Source organism: Truncatella angustata, assembly GCF_020726525.1.
Source record: "Truncatella angustata strain MPI-SDFR-AT-0073 chromosome Unknown BKA67scaffold_1, whole genome shotgun sequence".
Taxonomy (NCBI): Eukaryota; Fungi; Ascomycota; class Sordariomycetes; order Amphisphaeriales; family Sporocadaceae; genus Truncatella; species Truncatella angustata.
The window spans coordinates 5,087,354-5,107,066 of NW_025763381.1; the positions used below are offsets into that span (position 1 = coordinate 5,087,354).

Consider the following 19,713-nt stretch of genomic DNA (forward strand, 5'->3'; position numbering starts at 1 on the left):
TCGATATCTCATTGAGCATTCCAACAAGAGAGACATATAATGCTGGGCTACAAACCGCCATGATATGAACATAACCTCGATTACCCAGGAATCATCCTCTCAACCAAGGTGGGTGCCCAAGCACGATCATCTGGCCCAAAGAAAGGCATTTTGTGCACAACAATGCACAAGCTGCCGCCTTGTTGGTCTCAAGCAGGTTCACGCGGAGCAACGAGTTGACATTGTGCGTGAATTCCAGAGCATCATAAGGTGTGGTGCTGGTCACCTTGCTTGGTCTTATTGCCTAGAATTCTTCCTTCACAGTGTCCTCCCAAAATTCCAACACTAGAGCACGCCTAGGGCGCGGACAAACAACCGGGTTTGGGCGCTTGGCAAACAGGCGAACCACCTCTTCGTAAAAGGGAGGGCTCGTGACCTTCTTGCAAAGGACGTTGTTACCATCTTTGAAAAGCAGAGCATCTTCCTCACCGCATACTTCGTCCACGATCTCGTCCAATACACGAGAGCATGCTGCCTCGACCATGTCGTCTCGGATCTGCTCCTGAAGATTCTGCAGAAAGTCATTGGCTTCGGCTGCAGCTTTGACACTGCATTCAGGGCTGGGCTCCCAAAAGGGCGGTTCATTGGCGGCTGTGTGCGGTGTTTGGACTTTTACGTTGCCAACAGCAGGTGCGTCAGTGATGGTGATGAAAGGGTCTTCTTCATTACAATCATCATAAAACAGTCTGCCCTCATAATCAGCCGGGGCATAATGCACCGGATGAGGAGTGTGTGCTTTTTTGCCCTTGAATGTCTCCTCAAGACGGCGTCGAGCAGCGCGGCGTGCTCTGGTCCGTTTGCTTGGGCGCTTTGATTTTTTCTTGTCGTGTAATGGAGAGAGTGGAATTGTCTCATCAGATGCTGAATGTGGTGGAGAACGAGACCGATTATCCCGATATTGCGGGCGGAACTTATCTGCCGCTTCGTACGAAGATCGAGGAGGCACATCTTTCGGTCGGTATGTGTTGCTACTGCCTCCACCACTTCGGGGTGATCGACCACGATCCTGAGACCGCTTGGGGGTTGTTGAAAGAGAGGCGTGCTTTCGCTGCTGCGTCAGAGACCACTCATGCTCGTTGTGGGGACACAGCGTTGCAAAATGATCACCAAGGCGTTGACAATAGATGCATCGATAATTCTTGGCGGGAGGCACATCAAAACTTGGATCCAAATTGGTTGGGCAGAGATGCACCCAATGGCCTGGGCTATTGTTAGCCAACTACTGAGATAGTACATCAAAGACACTCTTTCTTGCCTTTCTGACCACAGCGTTTGCAAATATAATCCATACCCGGAGGGGTCTTCTGTAGGACACTATATCTCACTGTCGAGATGTAATCGCCTCTATGGTCGATCCGTTCACGCGGCGTATCTCCCAAGTAGAGGCCATGGGAGGCCTTCCTGGGAGCTGTGTCGATCAGAATCGTCTTGCGCGTGATCATAAGATCTTCCGAGTTACAAGGCAAGCCAGACACTCCTTGGGTTCCGAGGACGTTCGGTGTGACAGAATTGGAGCGGTTACCTGTCTCACTTGTGTTATCTAACTCGATCTCGATGATCTCTTCCTTTGCTGCAGGTGGTCCTAGCTGGCGACGTGTTGTGACTGGAATATCATTGGCACCAGTACGTTGTTTGCCCACCCGACGATCCTCGGAACGACTTCTTTCCTTTGTGGCTAGCTTCTTGCTCTTGCTTCTGCCCTTTTCCGGATGAGGTGGTTTGTTTTCTTTCTGGTATGAGGTGTGGCGATCTTGGGCCTCAAGAAAGCCAGTACTGTCTCTTGAGACCATATTGTCCAGAAGATCACATAGTTCCTGCTCAGCCATTAATAATCTTCGGAGGGTGGAGGGATCTCGCAATGCTTCGCGTCGCTGCCATTGTTTGAACGATTGATGAATATGTTTCTTGTCAAACCCGCGATGGTAGAGAGACTTGGTCCAGGCCTCAACAAGGGAATCTTGCTGGAAGAAGGCATCTTGAACAAGTTGCTCACCTAGCCATCCCAAGTACGTATTGAGGACATCTTGCTCAGAGAACGACGTGCCAATAATACTGCCATCAACTCTGGCCTCAAGATCTGCTAGATGAGTCTTGTCTAAATTCTTGATAGCAAGAATCTCCAAGTTCCGAGACAAGTCCATCTCGACTGATGATCGCCGATCGAGTGATGGTCGCCGATCAAATGCAAGAATTAGACTTGTAGAGGGAGTAAGGGATTATAGTTCCGTTTGTTTGATGTCTTTGAATGTTGTTCGATATCCGTTTGCTTGGTCAAGGTGCAGATCTGTTATTCAGGTCTAGGCACTAGCGATGGCCAAGCAAACGCGTCTTGCTTGGAACAATGGAAAGTGCAATACACTGTTACATCATTAGTTATTCCATTTATTCCATAGTTACTCTAGTGGTGCACGCAGGAGCGCGTACGCCATGCACTGCCTATCATAAATAGTATATACTTAGTGGATGACCTGAAATCATCCACATGAATGGAAAGTATTATACAGGAATAAGTGTATGACCCTTAACATCTCAATAATGATAGGTGTCCAAGAGGTTGTAAATCTCGTAATAACCATTCCCTGACAACCGTTCAGGTATTAAATTCGCAGAATCCTATCGCATGGTGTCTTGATAGCAATGAAACATGATCCGATATACAGATCGCGAAACTCACCTCGCCTTGATATCATGAACCATGCCCTTCAATGTTCAAACGTTTTTCTTCAAAGGAACATTTCTGAAGCTTTCTTTAAGATATCCGTCTCACTCCACTAAGCACAAAATACTCCTCCCCAAGCCAGTCTCAAATTTGTTTCTAATTGGCACTCTTGCTCCTCCGGCCACATCCGATTTTATGTAGACATGTGTGGAGTACATGAAGAGTCCCTCGTCACGAGTATGCTAGGAAGCCAAGCCAACAATCCTTGCTTATACTCGGAAGTAATGTTGCTTTTCTTGGCCAGAGGCAGACCCTGGAATATCAGCAGCACAATAAAACAATGACCGTGTGCACATCCTATCCGATAGAATGAGAGTGTGTAGTATATGGGTGACGATAGTGATGGTAGGGACCTTGAATGTGTTCACGTAGAAAATCGTGAACGAAGTTAGGCTTAGAGCGGACAGAGCGGACATGGAGAGAGAAAAACACGGTTTGAGCGCTAAGAGATGCTTCAATATGTAGTTTCAAGCTCTTGCCTCTGGTCAAAAGCGTTTGAGAGCAGCGAATCTTGCTGCTAGCTCATTGACATCCGGCACACTGCCCCCAGGCCCATCATTCTTATCTTCCCTCTTCCTTGCAATACCAGCGTCTTGCATTTTCTTATTGGGTTTCAGATCCATATGATTGAGTGTTACCTTTGGTCTGGGATTCTCAGACGACGGGCTTGACGGTGTAATATGCAAAGTGTTGTCAAAATCTCGTGGCGGCGTCGCTCTGCTGAGGTCTTCTCTTTCTTGAGCGGCCTTGCTGTCTGCTGGAAGTTCTGGCTCTAGTATTTTCTGGGCTTGTCCTCCACTTGGGTGGTCGGCATCGTCGTCTACGAATCCAGGAGGGTCTCCCAAATCTTTGGAGCGCTTGGGCCAGTCCACCCCGTATGCCCTGGCGATCTCTTCTAAGTATCCCTGTACGAGCTCGTCCTTCGGTGGTGTGACACTCAATTTCTTGACCACCTTTTCAGACACTCTGCCATCCGAGTTCTCGATGGCAGCTAGAGCAAACTCCTTGCCGAACTTCTCCGCCAGAAGTGCACGAACTTGCTGTAGCTCCTTGATTTCGGTCTTGGGGGCAGCGTATATAATGCTCTTGACAGCTTCTTCTAGACCCGGGTCACACGTCGAGGCATCCAACAGTCCGGCGCGGGCCAGTAACAACTCGCAGTATAGTTCGAGAATCTCGTATAGCTCGATGGTAATGTCGGATCGGATGATGTTCTCAACGCGTATTTTGGCCGAATCGATCTTCCCTACTTCTAACAGCTGGGCCATGGCCCTTCTATGCGTTTTAGACAAAGCCTCATCGCGCTGCTGGACCATGCGCAATCGTGCGATGGAGAGCTTCAACTGGACCTTGATCTTGGTCTGCGCTTGCATTAGCCTGCCTGAGACAACATGTAGCGTAAGTAAACGAACACCATACCGAGAGGGTCGCTTGAGGAGGCATGACTGCGTGCGATGCTGAAGATCTTTGAGTGTTTTGTAGCCGTCTAGAAACAAAGCGCCTGTACAATCGTCGTCATAAAGACTGAGGTCAAGATTACGATGCGCGATGCGTCGAATGGAGAGTGCCCCGCGTTGGAGCTGGGAGCTGGAGGCAGCTGTCGTGTCGCTAAGGAGACCAAAAAATGAGCTGGGATCCCAGCCCAAGGCTCCAGTACTCCCGCTTCACTGGCAGAACTGGCACCGGTTACAGGACCTGGCAGGACTCCAGGGCTGCGTCATGCGCGGGGCAGTCTCGGCTGCTTGCATGGGAGCCGGGATTACGTACTCATATGCTTGAGCTACCAAGTACTTATACGGGGGCAGTTATCTCCTGCATGGCCGCGGGAAACCCGAACTACCATAGTGATCATAAATGACGACAGGGGACATGGCAGGGCAAGTGTCGCGAAACCTAGGACATACCGAGTATTGAGAGAAGAGGTGAGATCACACATATCGTGCTGTGTTGTGCTGTACTGTAAACTTAGTGTAACTTAATGGGATGATGGAATGGAAAGGGTGTCCGCTTACCCGCTAATGAGTTAGCACTGCCCACCGCCGACTGCCGTTGCTGAAAGGAAAGAGCTCCATCCGAGCAACTGGCAGGACTGGGGCTTCTTTCGGGCGCTACAGGGATAAACGTTGAGCTACAACTGAACTTAATTTGGCAGTGACAATGTGCGATCAAGAAAACACGCCCGCTTCCGAGCATGGGGCTTGCGTCTGTCCGATATCAAGATACCCGGCCATGACTCGCTTGAGATGCTCCTCAGTCCCCGAGTACAACTCGGAAAATCGACAAGACCGGCCATGGCAAGACTGGCCAAGAGCTCTAGAAAGAGGTGCAGGCGGTGGTGGTCATCTGTCTCGGAGAACCTCCAGAAAGGCCATCTCTGGCAGCGCATTTTAAAAAACACACTATGCATTGCTATCATGTGGGCTCTCGGGCTCATTCCCGCAGTCATTCAAGTACTGGGCTCCTCAACCTACCTTGGAGCCATGGTCACGGTCTTCGGGTACCCGGGCCAGCGATTTGGACAAATGGCTGAAGCTCTCTTCCTGATCTTCACGGGAACGGCATTTGGACTGGCTTATTCTATACTTGGGCTCTATCTGTCGAGTCTGGTTTATGGGACCAACATCAGTGCGGCATATGCCATTCGAGCCGTGTTTTTCGCCCTGGCCGTTATATTTCATGGTATCCTCCGATCATCAACCCCGAGATTGTTCTTGTTCGTCTTCTTCTACCTCCTTATAACTCTGACCGTCTTGACGACAACGGCTACGGTGGTCTCAGCAACAATTGCTACCCAGATATCTTATCCCATTCTCACGGCTCTAGCTGCCGTTCTGCTGATCAATGTGGCTGTATTCCCCGAATCTTCCAGTGGATTCTTAGGAAACACTGTCATTGAGACACTGCACGATACAACAAGATGTCTTGAGGATGCAGTAGATTGGTTCGCTACAGCACGTAACGAAATGACTCCGGAACTCAAGCCAACGGCGCAAGATGATACCGAGAAAGGCCCGGAAATCACTCTGCGTACGCGGCTCATTTCGTTGACGGATAGGAAACCGAAATTGAGAGCAAAATTTGCTGGTACCAAGAAGGCTCAAGGAGAATGCAACTTTGAGGTTGTCTATACTGTTCTACCACCTGAATCGTTGAAACCAATCAGCATGACCTCAATGTCAAGATTAGTACAAACTACTATCAGTGTCGTCAATGCTTGTGAAAGCAAGTATGCCATGCTGGGAGAGGATCAAGACACCGATAGTATTGAAACTGCAGACGCGGACAGTCATTCCGAAGATAGTGACTCAAGCGCTAGCTCGGATGATAGCGACCAGTCATCGGATATTGAGTCAAGCAGCTCCTCAGTAGCTTCAAAGAGTGTTCGTCACAAATCAAAGCATATTCGCAATCTAGAACTTGTGAAACCTATCCGGGAGATAGAGTCAGGTGACATCGAACTTTTTGACCACATTGTATCACAAGTTCGTGGTCCTTCAAAGATTCTTCAGCATCACATGCACGAAGCCGTGGACTTGATCACTTGTTCTCTAGCTTATTGCTACGATGTTGCAAAATTGCCATCTGGTGCTCGGGCACCAAGTGGAATAACTCTTGAGGAGATTGATCTGCGTATCAAAATCTTTGCAGAAGCATTGATAATGTTTGACAAGAACTCGGCTGAGGCACTCGAGCATGCCGCGGCTATAGCCTACAGAGGATCACAGGTATAGGCAACCATGTTTCTTTTTGCATTTTGTTTCTCAACTAATGATACCAAGGTCGACGTGATGCCGCGAATGGAGACGTTCCTAATTAGCTCATTCTTGATTACCTTGAGGCAGGTCAGTATTCAGGGCTCATTATTTCCTGTTTGGACTGTCTTGGGAGCTGAAGACAGCCCTGTTTGATCATTCTTGCGCTCAGGTCACGAGAAGTGTCCGAAATACTCCTAAATCATTGTTAGTGAGAAATTGCTGACCCGTGTGGGACGAGTAGGCAGCATCTCAGATCAATCATATATTAGAGCACTCTCGACATCTAGTTAAGAGAAGGCAAGCTCGAAACGATCAACGGAGACTTTATTTTCCTAAGATAAGCTGGATGAAATGGTTAAAGACCGGAGGTGAAAAGGACATCAATGCTGTACCAGATGATGCTCGCAAGGCGGCCAGGGCTGGCCGTGGAGATGACAAACAAGGTACTCGGTCCGGCGAAACCGATTCTTCAACAAGCAACGAAAAGCCTTTCGAGCAGCCCGGAGAAGAAGTTGGCCGGCCGCCGCATGAGCAGCAAGTGAAATTTCCTTTTCAGGAGAGGATTCCACAAAGGAAAGGACTGCATAATCCTAACGCTAGTACCGCTCTATGGCTTCGGGGTCTTGCTGCCGATGTCATAGAGTTCGTCGCCGACTCTGACGACTTAGCTTTCGCTCTGAAGATGAGTGTGGCCGGGTGGTTAATAACCTGGCCAGCCTTTGTCCCCTCGCTTAATGCTTGGTATGTTTCTATGCGAGCGTCGTGGGCCACCCTGCAACTCATACTTGTTTTCGAGGTTTCTGTGGGCACCTCAATTCAAGGTTTCCTGTTAAGGGTTATCGGCGTAATTTATGGCTGCGTAGCCGGTTTCCTTTCCTACAGGATTGGTCAAGGAAATCGTGTTGTTGTTGTAGTGGTATTAGTGATTGCGTCTCTCCCAGCCGCTTACACTCATCTGGGAACACCTTATGTCAAGACTGGGATCATTTCGATTGTGAGCATGTCTGTCGTGGGATTGGGTAAGTCTTTGTCCCCTTCACCATAACGTGCTATTGGCTAAGGATATGTAGCAAGTACCGTTTCGCCCGACGCCTATCCATGGGAGATTTTCCTCAAGAGAATGATATGCTTTCTTATAGGGGGCACAATTGCACTCATAGTTGAGCTGGTTCTTTTCCCGGTCCGCGCTCGTGACCGGCTCGTTGAATCCCTTGCATCAGCGATTCAGCAGATCTCGAATATGGAAGCTTCGGTCGCAATTGGAATAGAGACGCCCAAGTCGATCGACTTGCAATCAGAAACTCTCAACGCAAACTTTCACACTGCAAAGGAGAAAGCTGAGGCAGCACTTACGGCAGCGCAAACATTTTTGCCTTTCACACTCACTGAGCCGCGTTTGAAGGGCAGTTTCACGGGACAAGCAATGATATATAACGAGATGATATATGTCTTACACCAGATCATTGATCGCATGGATCATGTACTGCACATCAGAAAGGTCTACGGCAGCAGTGTTCTTGAAGAATTGAACGAATTCGTCCTACCCTACCGGCGCAACATGGCGGCAAGTATCACACTGACCCTGTTCGCGGTTCACGAAGCTTTGACTACGAGATTGCCTCTGCCGCAATTTTTACCATCGAGTCGCGTGGCGCATCTGCGTTACGTAAGTCGGGTTAGAGAGGTCATGTTCGAGCGTAATACACCGGCCCCAAGCAGAGCACCAAGTATCCACCCTGGGGCGGATTCGCAGAGAAGTTCGAGGGTTCCGGAAGAGAACGTCTTGAAGTCTGTCACAAAGCAGAAGTTTCTATCATGGAATGCTGGCTCCGCTGGGATGATTGAAATTATCGAATACCTCGAAGAGCTTGTTGATCTAGCAAAGTTGCTCGTAGGAGTCAATGCGTTCCGAACAGGTATGCTGGAGCGTCCCAAATTCCACGAGTACATTGCAAAGATCAAGGCTCGCGAGCTTCGCTCGGCAACTGCGGCGGAGACCGAGCAGACTGTTGAGAGAATCAAGAGCAATACCAGCGCGAATATCCGCCGGAGACGGGGCTACTCATCCGGCCGCGCAGACTCGCAGGGTACAATGTCAGTCAAACGAACATTGTTCGCTGGTCGCATGGGCGCAGACGCGGCGGTAGACACGGATTCAGAAGAAGACGCCGTTGATGAGTTACCCATGAGCTTGCAGCGCGTCCGAACTAGGAGAATGGAAGAGCAAAAAGCTGAGAGGGCCAGAAGAGCTAGTTTGGTCGATCCTAAGGGAAAAGGTGTTCTGAGGAAAGCCAGGACATTCGAAGCTCTTGTGTGATATTATAGCAAAAGTCCTTGTTACGGCTATAGAGCCGGGCGAACTGTAAAGATTTGTAATGACAGACCCTCGGGTTTACTTGGTCGATTCTCATTCAAGCTTGTTCTTCTTTCACATATTATGCTGCTGGCTTTGATTCGTTCACGGGCGTAGAAAAAGAAGATATCCTCCGCACTATAACGCTCTATTATCAACCGGAACTTCTCATGATACTAAAATTCGCAAAGATTGCAACCGAGTTCTAGTTTGCTTTTACTCATATGGTATGGAACAACCTTGATGATCGTGGATAATAATCAAGAGTGATTGGAGTGAAAGCAAAGAGTATATAATATGTAACGGGATGGGCCGCCAAAGTTGGAAGTAGTAGATGTTCGAGTTCACCTTGCTCCGTGAGTTTTTATGACGTTAGCTTGCTTTTATCAGATTTATATGTCTAATCTCATTGCTTCACGAGAAAATGTTTAATGTTTTATTACGGCGTCCGTCGCTGAATTCTGTGCATAAATGCAGGAGTAGTAAGGCACATTGCTCGTCTTTATTGCATGGGGTTAGATAGGCTGTCAAGGTTCACGTACATTGCATCTCTTTGCTGAGCTGAAGAGAAAAGAAGTAGAAAAAGCACTCGCTCGATGTTTGAGAGATGTTCTCAACAAGTGAGTTTCAGTGATTTTGGAGGAAGAGAAGAAAATATGAATTGAAGAAAAAGAAATAGAAAAAGGAAAGATATGCTATCCCTGCTAGGACTTGGGCCCAGGGTCTTCGAGAAATAGTGATCACCGTTTTAACCAACTGAGCTGCAGGAGAGGGTGTACTTGACGAGATGTTTACTGTCACGGGAAATTATCCTTTAGTATACGCAGTGAGTCCGATGACAGAAACATCGCAGCAGCGGTGAGATCGGGAGTCACTGCAAAACTCGCTCATGTGGCGTTGTCAATTCTAGATTGCTGTGGTGAGGAAATATACTGATGTACACTATGGAGCTTTGAAAAGAAAAAGCAACGTATCGGCGCCATATCGAAAGTTCTAAGGCGCCCTCGTGAAGGAGTACCAAATGTGGCTGCCGGATCCTTGCACCATTACCAACTCAATGGGGCGTAAAAGCTCTACGCATACTCTACATCTAACAGTGGTTGTACAAAGTCTGTCTAAATTACATGGCTAATAATACAGGCATGATGCTACAGAGGAATCGGGAATCCATGCTTCTCTACACACGGAGTCCATTCTCCAGATTTGTCTATAGGGACTTTTCCCTCGACCCGGTGACTTTCACAAAAGTGTCCAAGTGCATAGTCATCGAATGTCGCCCAGCAGTCTTGCTGCGTAAGTGACTGTCGTAATCCAGCATCTCTGCTAAAGGGACTTGGGCAATGATCTCAAGCATACGCAGACTGCCCTTTCGCGTTTCCCGTAGCGTCGTCGTGAACTCGTATGGATCGGGCGGGGCATAGATGTCTGATGCCTCGATTTGACCGCCGTCACGAGCAACAGTGTCTTGAAGATCTCTTACTTCGAGAACTTGGCCTCCACGAGCGGAGTGCAAGTCATGTTGAATGGCACCAGCGGCAGTTTCTGGCAGTGCGATCGAGACCTTCATAACAGGTTCTAGAATGCCTACGATGCCATTCTTGTGAGCCTCTTTGAGTGCTGTTCTCATAGCCTGGTTGGCCGCGCTGACGAAATGTCCTGGCGAAGTTTGGCCAAAATAGTCAGTCGCAGCATCAAAGGTAATGGTCACCAGACACTGATTCAACGGCGAGCTCCTTCTAGGGCCTCTGGCCAAGGCCGCTATAGCACCATTGACCAAGTGCGGCCTGACCTCTTCAGGGTCCACTGGCATTTCGTCGGAGAAATTGACCTTGATAATGTTTCCATCTCTTTCTGTGTACATCTTAGCGAGATCTTCAATTTCGCTAGGATCCAGGGGCTCAATCTCAACACTGCAAGCTGCCTTGCCGGTTCTGCCTGCGATCACTCTATCAAAGATAGCTCTATGTGTGCCTGTAGACATCGTCACACATTCTTTGTATTCGACTTCAATGCCACCCCAGTGGGCCTCGAGTTTGTAGTGGTTTTCGAGACGATCCCTCGCTACCTCAAGGTGAAGCTTTCCCATGCCTGATACGGTATATTGCTCCGCCTTGTCGTTGAGAGACCATCGAATGCTCGGGTCCTCTCGCGAGAGGTTGTCCAGGGCAGTCTCCAGGGCCTTTGTCGCAGATAGTGTTAATGGCTCTAGAACAAGGAACGCCACCGCAGGCGGGATATCTGGTGGCCGAATCTTGACATGGGCGAAATTACCCATCGGAACCTTGTTGCCACCGTATACTAATAACGTGTCGCCAGTGCGTGCCCTCTTCAGACCTGTGAAGGCACCAATTTGACCAGATGATAGAGTCGGTATATCAATATGATTCTTCGCTGAAATCTGCGAGATGCTGAGCGGTCGCTCAAAATCCTGGAGATTGGAATTCCACATGGGAATATTTCTACGAATCTCGCCATGATAGACTCGCGCGAAGACTAGCATCCCGCGCCTGGGATCATTGACGACCTTGAAGACGGATGCAACTGCCTCAATCGGAGTCCGCTGCTTGGGGGGTATCTTCGAACTTTTGGAGTCGCTGATAATCTGTGCTAGAGGCATGATGGAAGCGCCTACCCGTACATCCAGGCCTGGGCGGTCCTGTGGACTTGGCAAGTAATAATTGACAGAGTCCAAAAGGGGAGAGACACCAATATTTTTCAAGCTAGCCCCGGCGAAGACAGGAATCAGTTTTGCCTCGCCATCTCTAATGACACGCCGAATGGCCTTCCTTATCGCGTCTGCGGGTAAGTCTTTGCCTTGTTCTGTCCAAAGTTCCAACAGATCATCGTCGTACTCGCAGAGCTTTTCGATTAGGTTCTCTCGAGCACGGTCAATCTCGTCCTGGAAAGGAGGTATCCTCTTGGCGAGTTCATCAGGGTCATCCTTACCACCACCTCCCCAGCTGACTACGGAGCGCGTGATGACGTCCACGACTCCTTTAATCGTATCGTTCTCCCACCAAGGGATTTGGCAGACTATAGGCATACCACCAAGCTTTACGCCGATGTCCTGGACCGACTTCTTGAAAGAAGCGCCATCCCGATCCAGCTTGTTGACCAGGACTATTCGCGGGACCTTGAACTCCTGAGCTGAAGACCATACACGTTCAGTATGTGCCTCAACTCCTTCAACACCATCGATGACACACACGGCGCCATCAAGGACAGGAATGCATCGTTCAACCTCGAACCTAAAGTCTTGATGACCAGGCGTATCAATCAAGTTAACGATGTGCTCAGGGCCATCTGGCTTGACCCGTTCCGGAGTTGGCCATCTAAAAGTGATTGCAGCGGACTGGATTGTGATGCCTCTCTGCATCTCCATGGGGAGGAAATCGGTGACAGTGTCTCCGTGGTCCACATCTGGGGCATTGTTAGTGGTTTGCAGGGGTGGAATTGTTCAAGAAGGAGGGTTGATGAGTCCATAGAAAGGAACATACTTCCGAGATGCCTGGTGGCACCACTATTATACAGCATGGCTTCTGTGGTTGTTGTTTTCCCCTACGCATGCAGTTAGAACTATGGCCGAGTAAATCACGACTAGACAGACATACCGCATCGACGTGAGCAATGATGCCAATATTCCTAATCTTGCTAATGGCAGCATCGTGTTGTTGCCCAGCCGGTGTAGTCAGACCCCTTAGGCCAGCTGGGACATGTTTCCACGGTGCAGGACTCGGCCATCTCCTGAACATGAGCGGATTGCGGAAGGGAGCCCTGGCCCATGTTGCCAAGCAGCTCATTCTGCAGTTCATGGACAAGTGAACTAAAATTTTGAAGGTGCCATCGAACAGGATGAGAACAGCTTCGGCTTCTGTCGAAACTCCCGAGCTCTTTTTCTTCCTTTTTCTTCCTCTTCTTCGTTCTTTTTTGGTCTGATTTCAGTCAACGGGTGGATTCAGCTAGCTCGCCTCTGAAGCTTTTCACTATGGATCCATGCATGTAGGTATTGTATTCCACTTCACTTCGCACTCAGGCACTCAGGCACTCAGGCCTGGTCCACAGCCCACAGCATGGCAAGTTTGGAGGGGAGCACGGGCTAATTAATCGTGTGGCCGTCCTGGGTCTAGCCTGGCCCCGCCTGTCAAGCTCGCTGAGGGCATGATTGGAAGGCAAGGCAGCAAGCAGACTAGGTTAGGTTAAGTGCAAGATCAAAAGGCCAAAGACAATCGATCCCCGTGAGGACGCAGCTCCTTCTCCAGAATGCATTGAGTCAAGTTACGACTTCGTGCTGGAGCAGCCCCCGTCATCATCCACTGCTGAGTTCTGCAGAACTCTCCATACCCGGATCGAATCGACTCCCAATCGCGCCCTTCGTTAGTTAGCTTCGCCTGTTCTTTGCATTACATTACCTTGCATTGCATTGAGTATAATGCCGTGGGAGCATTAATTAATTGGCCCCGAAACAATCCACAGCTCTCATACCACGTCATAGCCTCAGCCGTCAGCCCAAGCATTCGAGCTTCACGCCTGTCTTGTCATCGGTAATCTCCCAAGCGCAAGACACGAAACTCACGCCATGGATTACGGCTCTGGAATACAAGACGATGAGCAGGCGCCCTGGGGCGCCTCACCTCCCGCCTCGCCCCGGCGCAACCAGAGCGCCTACAGCTCCCTCGGCAACGAGGCCACCTACGCTTATGGCCCACAAGATACAAACAACGGTACGGGACAAGACCATGCCGCAGGCAGCACTTTCAGGCGACCCGAGTCTGCGAGTAGCAATGCCTCGGGGCCCAGCTTTGCCGAATCGCAACCCTCCCAAGCGTCACAGGCACCGGGCTTTGGCGGGCAGCAAGATCAGGCCCAGCAACGCCAACAGGCACAACAACAGCAGCCTCCCCAGCAAACACAGGGAGCACCGCCACCACCACCACCACCACAACAACAACAACATGCGCATGACCAACCGCATCCAGGAGCGCAAGGGCAACAGCCTCGTAGGCAAACTCAGCCACAATACAAGTTACAGGCCAAAATCACCGGGCTGGAACGAACTGGCCGCAAAGATCCTATCCTGAGATTCGATGTTCACGTAGGTATCCTGGCCATCAGTTGCGGGTAGCCGTCATGCTCACTCTGGTTGGCTTTAGACAAATATCCCGAGGTTCAGAACAACACAATTCCGCGATGTCCGCCGCATGCACTCGGAATTTGTCAAGCTCGCAGATCACCTCGTTTCGGCTAACCCGGATGCCTTTGTGCCTGCAGTGCCGCCCGCAATCACATCTGCCGGCGCCGGAACCGACGAAGACGAGACAAGAGTCAAGGCCCTCCTGCAAAGATGGTTCAACTACGTGTGCAGCAACGAAGTCCTCATGAGGGACGAAGAGATGGTCTTATTCGTGGAAAGCGATTTTGGCTACAGTCCCATGTACAAAATGAAGCAGCCCGCGACCGGTGTCCGACGGAAGCTTCTCAAGCAGTTTGCGCCGCCCCCCGACGATACCCCCGAGCTGTCCGAAGCTCGCCCTATAGTCAAGCTGTTCTATCTTGGATCAATGGACGCGGGTCACAAGGTGGATAAGCTGGTCAAGGCACGCAGAGGTACGAAAGGATTTGAGCAGAACCGCCTCACTCTATGTCACGTCACTAACTTGGGCAGGACTTGGTCTCGCAGAATCCGACTTCGGAGTCAAGCTGGGCGCCATGAGCATTCAAGAGCCACACCAAGGTCTCGCAAACGCCTATCGTAAGCTAGGCAAAGTAGTACAGACGGTTGGCGACTGCCATGCTGCGCAGGCAACTGCGGAAGCCACAACCATTGGCGACCCCTTCCAATACCATTCGCAGGATGCCTTCATTGTCAAGGAAACCTTGACCAACCGTCAGCTCCTTATTCGCGAGTTCCTCCAGGCCCAGGAGTCGACGCGCAGCAAACTCAACGCCGCCGACCGTCTCAAGGCATCTTCAAACGTGCGCCGCGACAAGGTCGATGAGGCAATCACAGCGCTGGACGATGCTCGTAACAACGAGTTGGAGCTCATGAGGAAGACACAGCGCGTTACTCAAAACCTGGTTCAGGAGCGTCGCCGCTGGTTCGCCCGCACAACCGCTGATCTCCGCCTCAGCGTTCGCGAATATGTCCTTCGGGAAATCGACGCCGAGCGTCGAACTCTAGCACTACTTGAAAGCGTACGCCCTGATGTCCGGGCGATTGATGCCTCTGGCGGTCTCAGCAGGTTAGGGCGTGAGTCGCATCCAACCGTGCGCCGGACGAGTGTGGCAGCTAGTCAAGGTCCCAAGGGCGATGCTTGGAGCGGTGTGCCCCGGCGCTCGGAGAATCTGCACAGGAGCATATCCGGGAGCTTTATGGGCGGTCTACCTGAAGAAGACGATGCTGAAGCAGACAAGGCTGCCACTGCCGGAAGAGGCCTAGGTGGCGTAGACGAGGATGACGAGGACAGGGTCGATGCTCGGAACGCCGCCAGCCGATTGGCGACTAGCACGTTCTAGGTGGACGGACTGTGATGGACGGCCTGTCAAAAAGGGAGATGGAGGGGCGGAAACGGCACGGTGTTGCATGGCAGGTGGACGAAATCAACAGATGTAGCAAACTCTGGTGACCTTACCAGTTGTCTATTTTTCAATGCCTTACATTGAATATCGTGTGTTGTCATCACTATCGCGCTTGATGGCGTATTTGACCGCTGCAATGCCAACAAGCATTTGTGAAACAGGCGGCTCTGTCATTTCTCTACTTTGATCGGTCTAGCGTAATATGAACATGTATGGGTTTTAAGCGTCACACCGCAGCCCGGATGGTACGCAAGCGAGCCTGCAAGCTGTGACCCACGCCGTGTGTGCATTCGCGAGCGCTGCAGAATATCACATAGGATGTGTGTAAGCGGGACCCTGACCGGTGACCCTGGCAGGGCCCCGAGCATGGATCGGTGTGGGAACACACACTCTGTAGGGCTAGCTCACCTTGCAGCTTTGTATTGATCCAGTCCCAGACACGACGGATATCGTCATGTTTTGATTTGCGGGATCCAAAGCAGCTGTTTCTGCATAGGAGTCGGGGTCTGCGACGTCGTTCTTGGTTTGAGCGCGTACTGTAGATCTGATATGGAGATATTGGTGATCGCGGCCGATTCGGTCCGGAACGAAATATACCGATCTTGCTCGCTGTTGTGGATCGTCATAGCACGAAGCACGCAAACCATCAAGATGGGTCGTGATCGACTAATTTGCTATAGCACTCAGGCATTCGTAGGATAGGTGACCCTGCCGAGGGTATATGAAGGTCTGATATTCGAGTTCTTATATTCCAGCTGGCGGGGGCCGGGATGTCATGCTGTGGTTGTTTTCTTGTCTGTGATTAACCCCCAACGACTTGCCGGTGCTCAAGGTGCACAGCATTGCACCCCCATGGGCAGATGTTGAAGATGAGACGACCCTGACGGACCGTCAATGGCCTAGAAGTTGGATAAATGTCACCACACTTGAGGTCATTAAACGACCGATATATCAAACCTATTCGGTTGCCACTCCGGATCCGAACAGTTCGTGCATATCCGTGCCGCCTTGCAGAGGAGGTCGCATAGCACCGTGGCACAGTGGAAGCAGCCGATTGACGGATATGAAACTGAAACAATGCCCCAAAAGAAAACATGGATGTTGACTCGCAAGATTGGCGCTGCATAACGAGAGCATCGCGCGCATGCATGCCTCTCGTCTACTGGCATTGGATTCCCTGCACTCGTGCATGGCCATGCAGTTCTGAGCTCATATCATTTACCGCTATCTGGCCATGTTCCGTACCACTGCATCACGGTCGACCAACGGAGATGACCCCAAGGAATCCTTGAGCTGTGGCGTTGTTTTTGCCGCCCTTGGTAGCCAATTTGTAACTTGAACGGTGTCGCATCATCTGCTGTCCTCTGAGTTATAGGTCGTCGGCTGAATCTTGCCAGATACCCCGGCGTTTTAGCCGATATCGTGATTGCCATATCAGGAAAAGTGTTTCGCCAATAGCTTAGGAACCACTGAATAGGATCGTGGCCCGAGGGCCGGCCATTCGATAAGGTAGATTTGCAGCAAACCCTGACTTTGTTGAAGGGCGGACACACCATGGTTTTCTTGTTCAAACGAAGCGGAAGAAGCTCCGCGTTGAATGTGATGGTCATCGCTGTGATGAAAAGACAGGCGGCCTAAAGGCCCGATGTTGTGGGGTCCGCCAAATAGCAAGAACCTGTGGTGAAATGCTCTATGCAGAGCGGGTCAGGTATCCAGTTCGAGCTTCAGAGCCGCTGCTTGGTACTGCGACAATAGACTTAAATGTTTTAAGGTTCAAAATAGGTATCAATACAGGCTTGGTAGGATTTCTGTACCCATATGCCTAAGCGATGAACAGGAGAATATTGTATTCAGATCGGCGTTGCAAGAATGATTAGCGAGGCCAGCCCCAGCCAGTACAGACCCGAGTTGTTCCATGAGAAATGGCTTTGGGGGCGGCCAGCGAATGATTAGTAGTCAGTCTAGCAGCCAGAAAAGCCCTGCTCAGTCCTTATCGTTTCATTGAACTCATGCCAATGTAGGTGACGAGGCAGATTGCATTAGACTAACGTTATCTGCAAATGTAAACTGACTGATATCGAGACCGTAACATAGTAGCCAAAGCAATTCGAGTCTTGGCTTGAAGAGTTGCGTAGCCTGCTATTGATTGTTTACTACTATTACCTGACATGAAGCTGTGATCTGGACTCTGCAGGCCGAAAATACTAACGAAATGCCACCATGCGGCAAAGACACATGCCAAAAACTGGGGGTCTAGACGTTCGCAACGGTTGTCTCCAATTTCTCCAATTGTCTGCAGTCTGAGTTTGCCGACGTTCATGCTAGTTTAGTGGATTGTCCTGAAGAGTGGCATGCATGGGTTGAAGTATACTGTGGTGCTAAAGTCTGAGCTAGGTTAGGTCCTCTACCACGGAGGCTGCAGCGTCGAACATTCCCAACGGTGAACGAGCATATCCTCCATGGAAGCGAGCAGGTATCACGCACGTAGGCTGCAGGAGTTTGAACGGCAGTACAATGCCCATTTATCAATGAACACAACCAGTTGTGGGCCATGAGGAGGTATGAAGCAATGGCACCTCACTCGATATCGACCAATAGCGGTAGCAATGAATTGTGGCCAATAGGTTCAGCTTTGCCAGATAGCACAGCCGAGCCTGTAGGGGGTGAAAGATTCCAACCGTCCTTGCATATGCATTCTTGCAGGCAATGCAGAAATGGCAACCATGCCAAATAAAGCGGTCCGTTTTAACATTATCGACAATGGAAACCTCTAGTGATTGGATAGTTGGACGAATAAGAGAGGACGATATGGGCGAGCTGTCCGTGAGGGCCAGGTTCTGATATCTGACCGCTGATTTCCTCTTAATTGCGGTGAAGTCGCGAGAATGGTTCAAGAATCCCAACGTGAGCCAAGGTAGAAAGTCTAAATTTAATTGCTATGTGAAGAGTGACTGAGAGTATGTGGTTGGCGTTGGAAATAACAATCAGACCGCTAGCTGTCGGAAATGTGAACATGTCTTCTGTTCAGGAATATTTGTGCGGAAGTTTCGTTGGATTGATACAATATATCGCCATGAGCCTAGCTTCAACGTTTGGAGTCGTTAGACGTTCCGGTAGTCGGATCCTTCAACCTTGCGTGTGAGTTTGACGCCATATTGGCCATGATAAGCCGAATGAGGAGCAATGGTGTCAACAACCCCTGTGCATTATCGTTGCTGTGTATTGCATCGTTGGGACAGCGCATGAAGCAAGGGAAAAGCAACTTTCTTAAACCCTGCAGCCATGTGCAGTTTCTATCACCCCATCATCTCAGGGCCGCTACCGCGGAGGAATTGTGTACTATGGAATTGGAGGGTTATTAGCCGCAACGGGGCAAGAACTACATAATTCCTTTCCAAGATGCTTCTATGCACAAGAAAGATGTACCTCACTCCGGGAAAATACCTGCCCCACTGCGGGTTTTTCGGCCTGCTACCATATTGTAGTAATACCAAGGTAGTGTACTTGTTGTGTTTGACGTGCTTGGCGATTTTACGCGACGCTGAAATTGGTTTAGTATACCTTATGAGGACGCGTGTATGTATGGAAAGAGTCAACAGCAGTACACGCCCGGCCTATTTCGATATTAAAAGGGACCAGGATAATAATGACATCTCGAGAAGTTGTCTTGGTTCCATGGCCACAAATTCCGCCAGTGAGGGGCAAATTTGGGGACCCTGGGGTGTGGGGATTTTTTTTAGTGTGGAGTAACCCGCTCAGCACCTTTATTCAAGCCACTTTGTGCCTTCATCTATTTTCTGCACTTGCGAAAGCTTCCACCGGCGTCATTGTCAAGTCATCAGTGTGCGTCACGCCTTGACGACCGCGTCTCAATGTCGATCTCATGGGAAAAATCACTCGGATCTTCGAATTACTGGGCTATGCCTATCAGCAGATACTCGTTTCACGTTTCGAAATAACGTTGCTGTGGATGATCTGACAAGAATTGGGTATCGCTTCGTTTGCATAGTACAACGATACTAGCTCTGCGAGTGCAGCCGGAGCTGCCCAAGACTCCGGCTGCGCTACCGTTCGACGCCAAGCTAGTCCTCATCAAAATATGCCTCGGAATCTTTTGCAAGTGCCTTTGCTCTCGCACCATCTCTGAGTTTGATGAATATCAAGTATGAAATGAGCCCGTTGTAACAGCACCATACACTTGCGGGTAAGATAAAGTGGGCGCCAAGATTGCTCTCTTCATATCGCGTTCTCCCTCGGTCTACCAGGAAAGG

The 19,713-nt window shown here is 50.1% G+C and overlaps 5 protein-coding genes across 5 annotated transcripts; 2 read left to right on the forward strand and 3 right to left on the reverse strand.

Moving 5' to 3' along the window:
* Positions 1-67: 67 nt before the first annotated feature.
* On the reverse strand, positions 68-2,299 carry BKA67DRAFT_52338 (uncharacterized protein). The gene is made up of 2 exons (XM_046098462.1): positions 1,295-2,299; positions 68-1,239 (listed from the first exon to the last, which is right to left on the reverse strand). The coding sequence occupies exons 1-2, from the start codon at positions 2,178-2,180 to the stop codon at positions 284-286; spliced, it is 1,842 nt and encodes a 613-aa protein (XP_045964578.1). The 5' UTR covers positions 2,181-2,299; the 3' UTR covers positions 68-283.
* A 944-nt stretch (positions 2,300-3,243) lies between these two features.
* Positions 3,244-4,201, reverse strand: BKA67DRAFT_653627 (regulator of Vps4 activity in the MVB pathway-domain-containing protein; the record flags this gene model as incomplete). Its single annotated transcript, XM_046106405.1, has 2 exons — positions 3,244-4,119; positions 4,178-4,201. 2 exons carry the CDS (start codon positions 4,199-4,201, stop codon positions 3,244-3,246), a joined length of 900 nt encoding a protein of 299 aa, XP_045964579.1.
* Positions 4,202-4,875: 674 nt separating this feature from the next.
* BKA67DRAFT_548078 (uncharacterized protein) lies at positions 4,876-9,037 on the forward strand. Its single transcript, XM_046101488.1, has 4 exons — positions 4,876-6,483; positions 6,538-6,600; positions 6,755-7,532; positions 7,584-9,037. The coding sequence occupies exons 1-4, from the start codon at positions 5,002-5,004 to the stop codon at positions 8,828-8,830; spliced, it is 3,570 nt and encodes a 1,189-aa protein (XP_045964580.1). The 5' UTR covers positions 4,876-5,001; the 3' UTR covers positions 8,831-9,037.
* A 723-nt stretch (positions 9,038-9,760) lies between these two features.
* BKA67DRAFT_548080 (P-loop containing nucleoside triphosphate hydrolase protein) lies at positions 9,761-12,951 on the reverse strand. The gene is made up of 3 exons (XM_046101489.1): positions 12,478-12,951; positions 12,364-12,424; positions 9,761-12,286 (listed from the first exon to the last, which is right to left on the reverse strand). Exons 1-3 carry the CDS (start codon positions 12,676-12,678, stop codon positions 10,074-10,076), a joined length of 2,475 nt encoding a protein of 824 aa, XP_045964581.1. The 5' UTR covers positions 12,679-12,951; the 3' UTR covers positions 9,761-10,073.
* A 491-nt stretch (positions 12,952-13,442) lies between these two features.
* BKA67DRAFT_511714 (uncharacterized protein) lies at positions 13,443-15,379 on the forward strand (the record flags this gene model as incomplete). Its single annotated transcript, XM_046097420.1, has 4 exons — positions 13,443-13,641; positions 13,723-13,958; positions 14,017-14,470; positions 14,529-15,379. 4 exons carry the CDS (start codon positions 13,443-13,445, stop codon positions 15,377-15,379), a joined length of 1,740 nt encoding a protein of 579 aa, XP_045964582.1.
* Between the last annotated feature and the right edge of the window lie 4,334 nt (positions 15,380-19,713).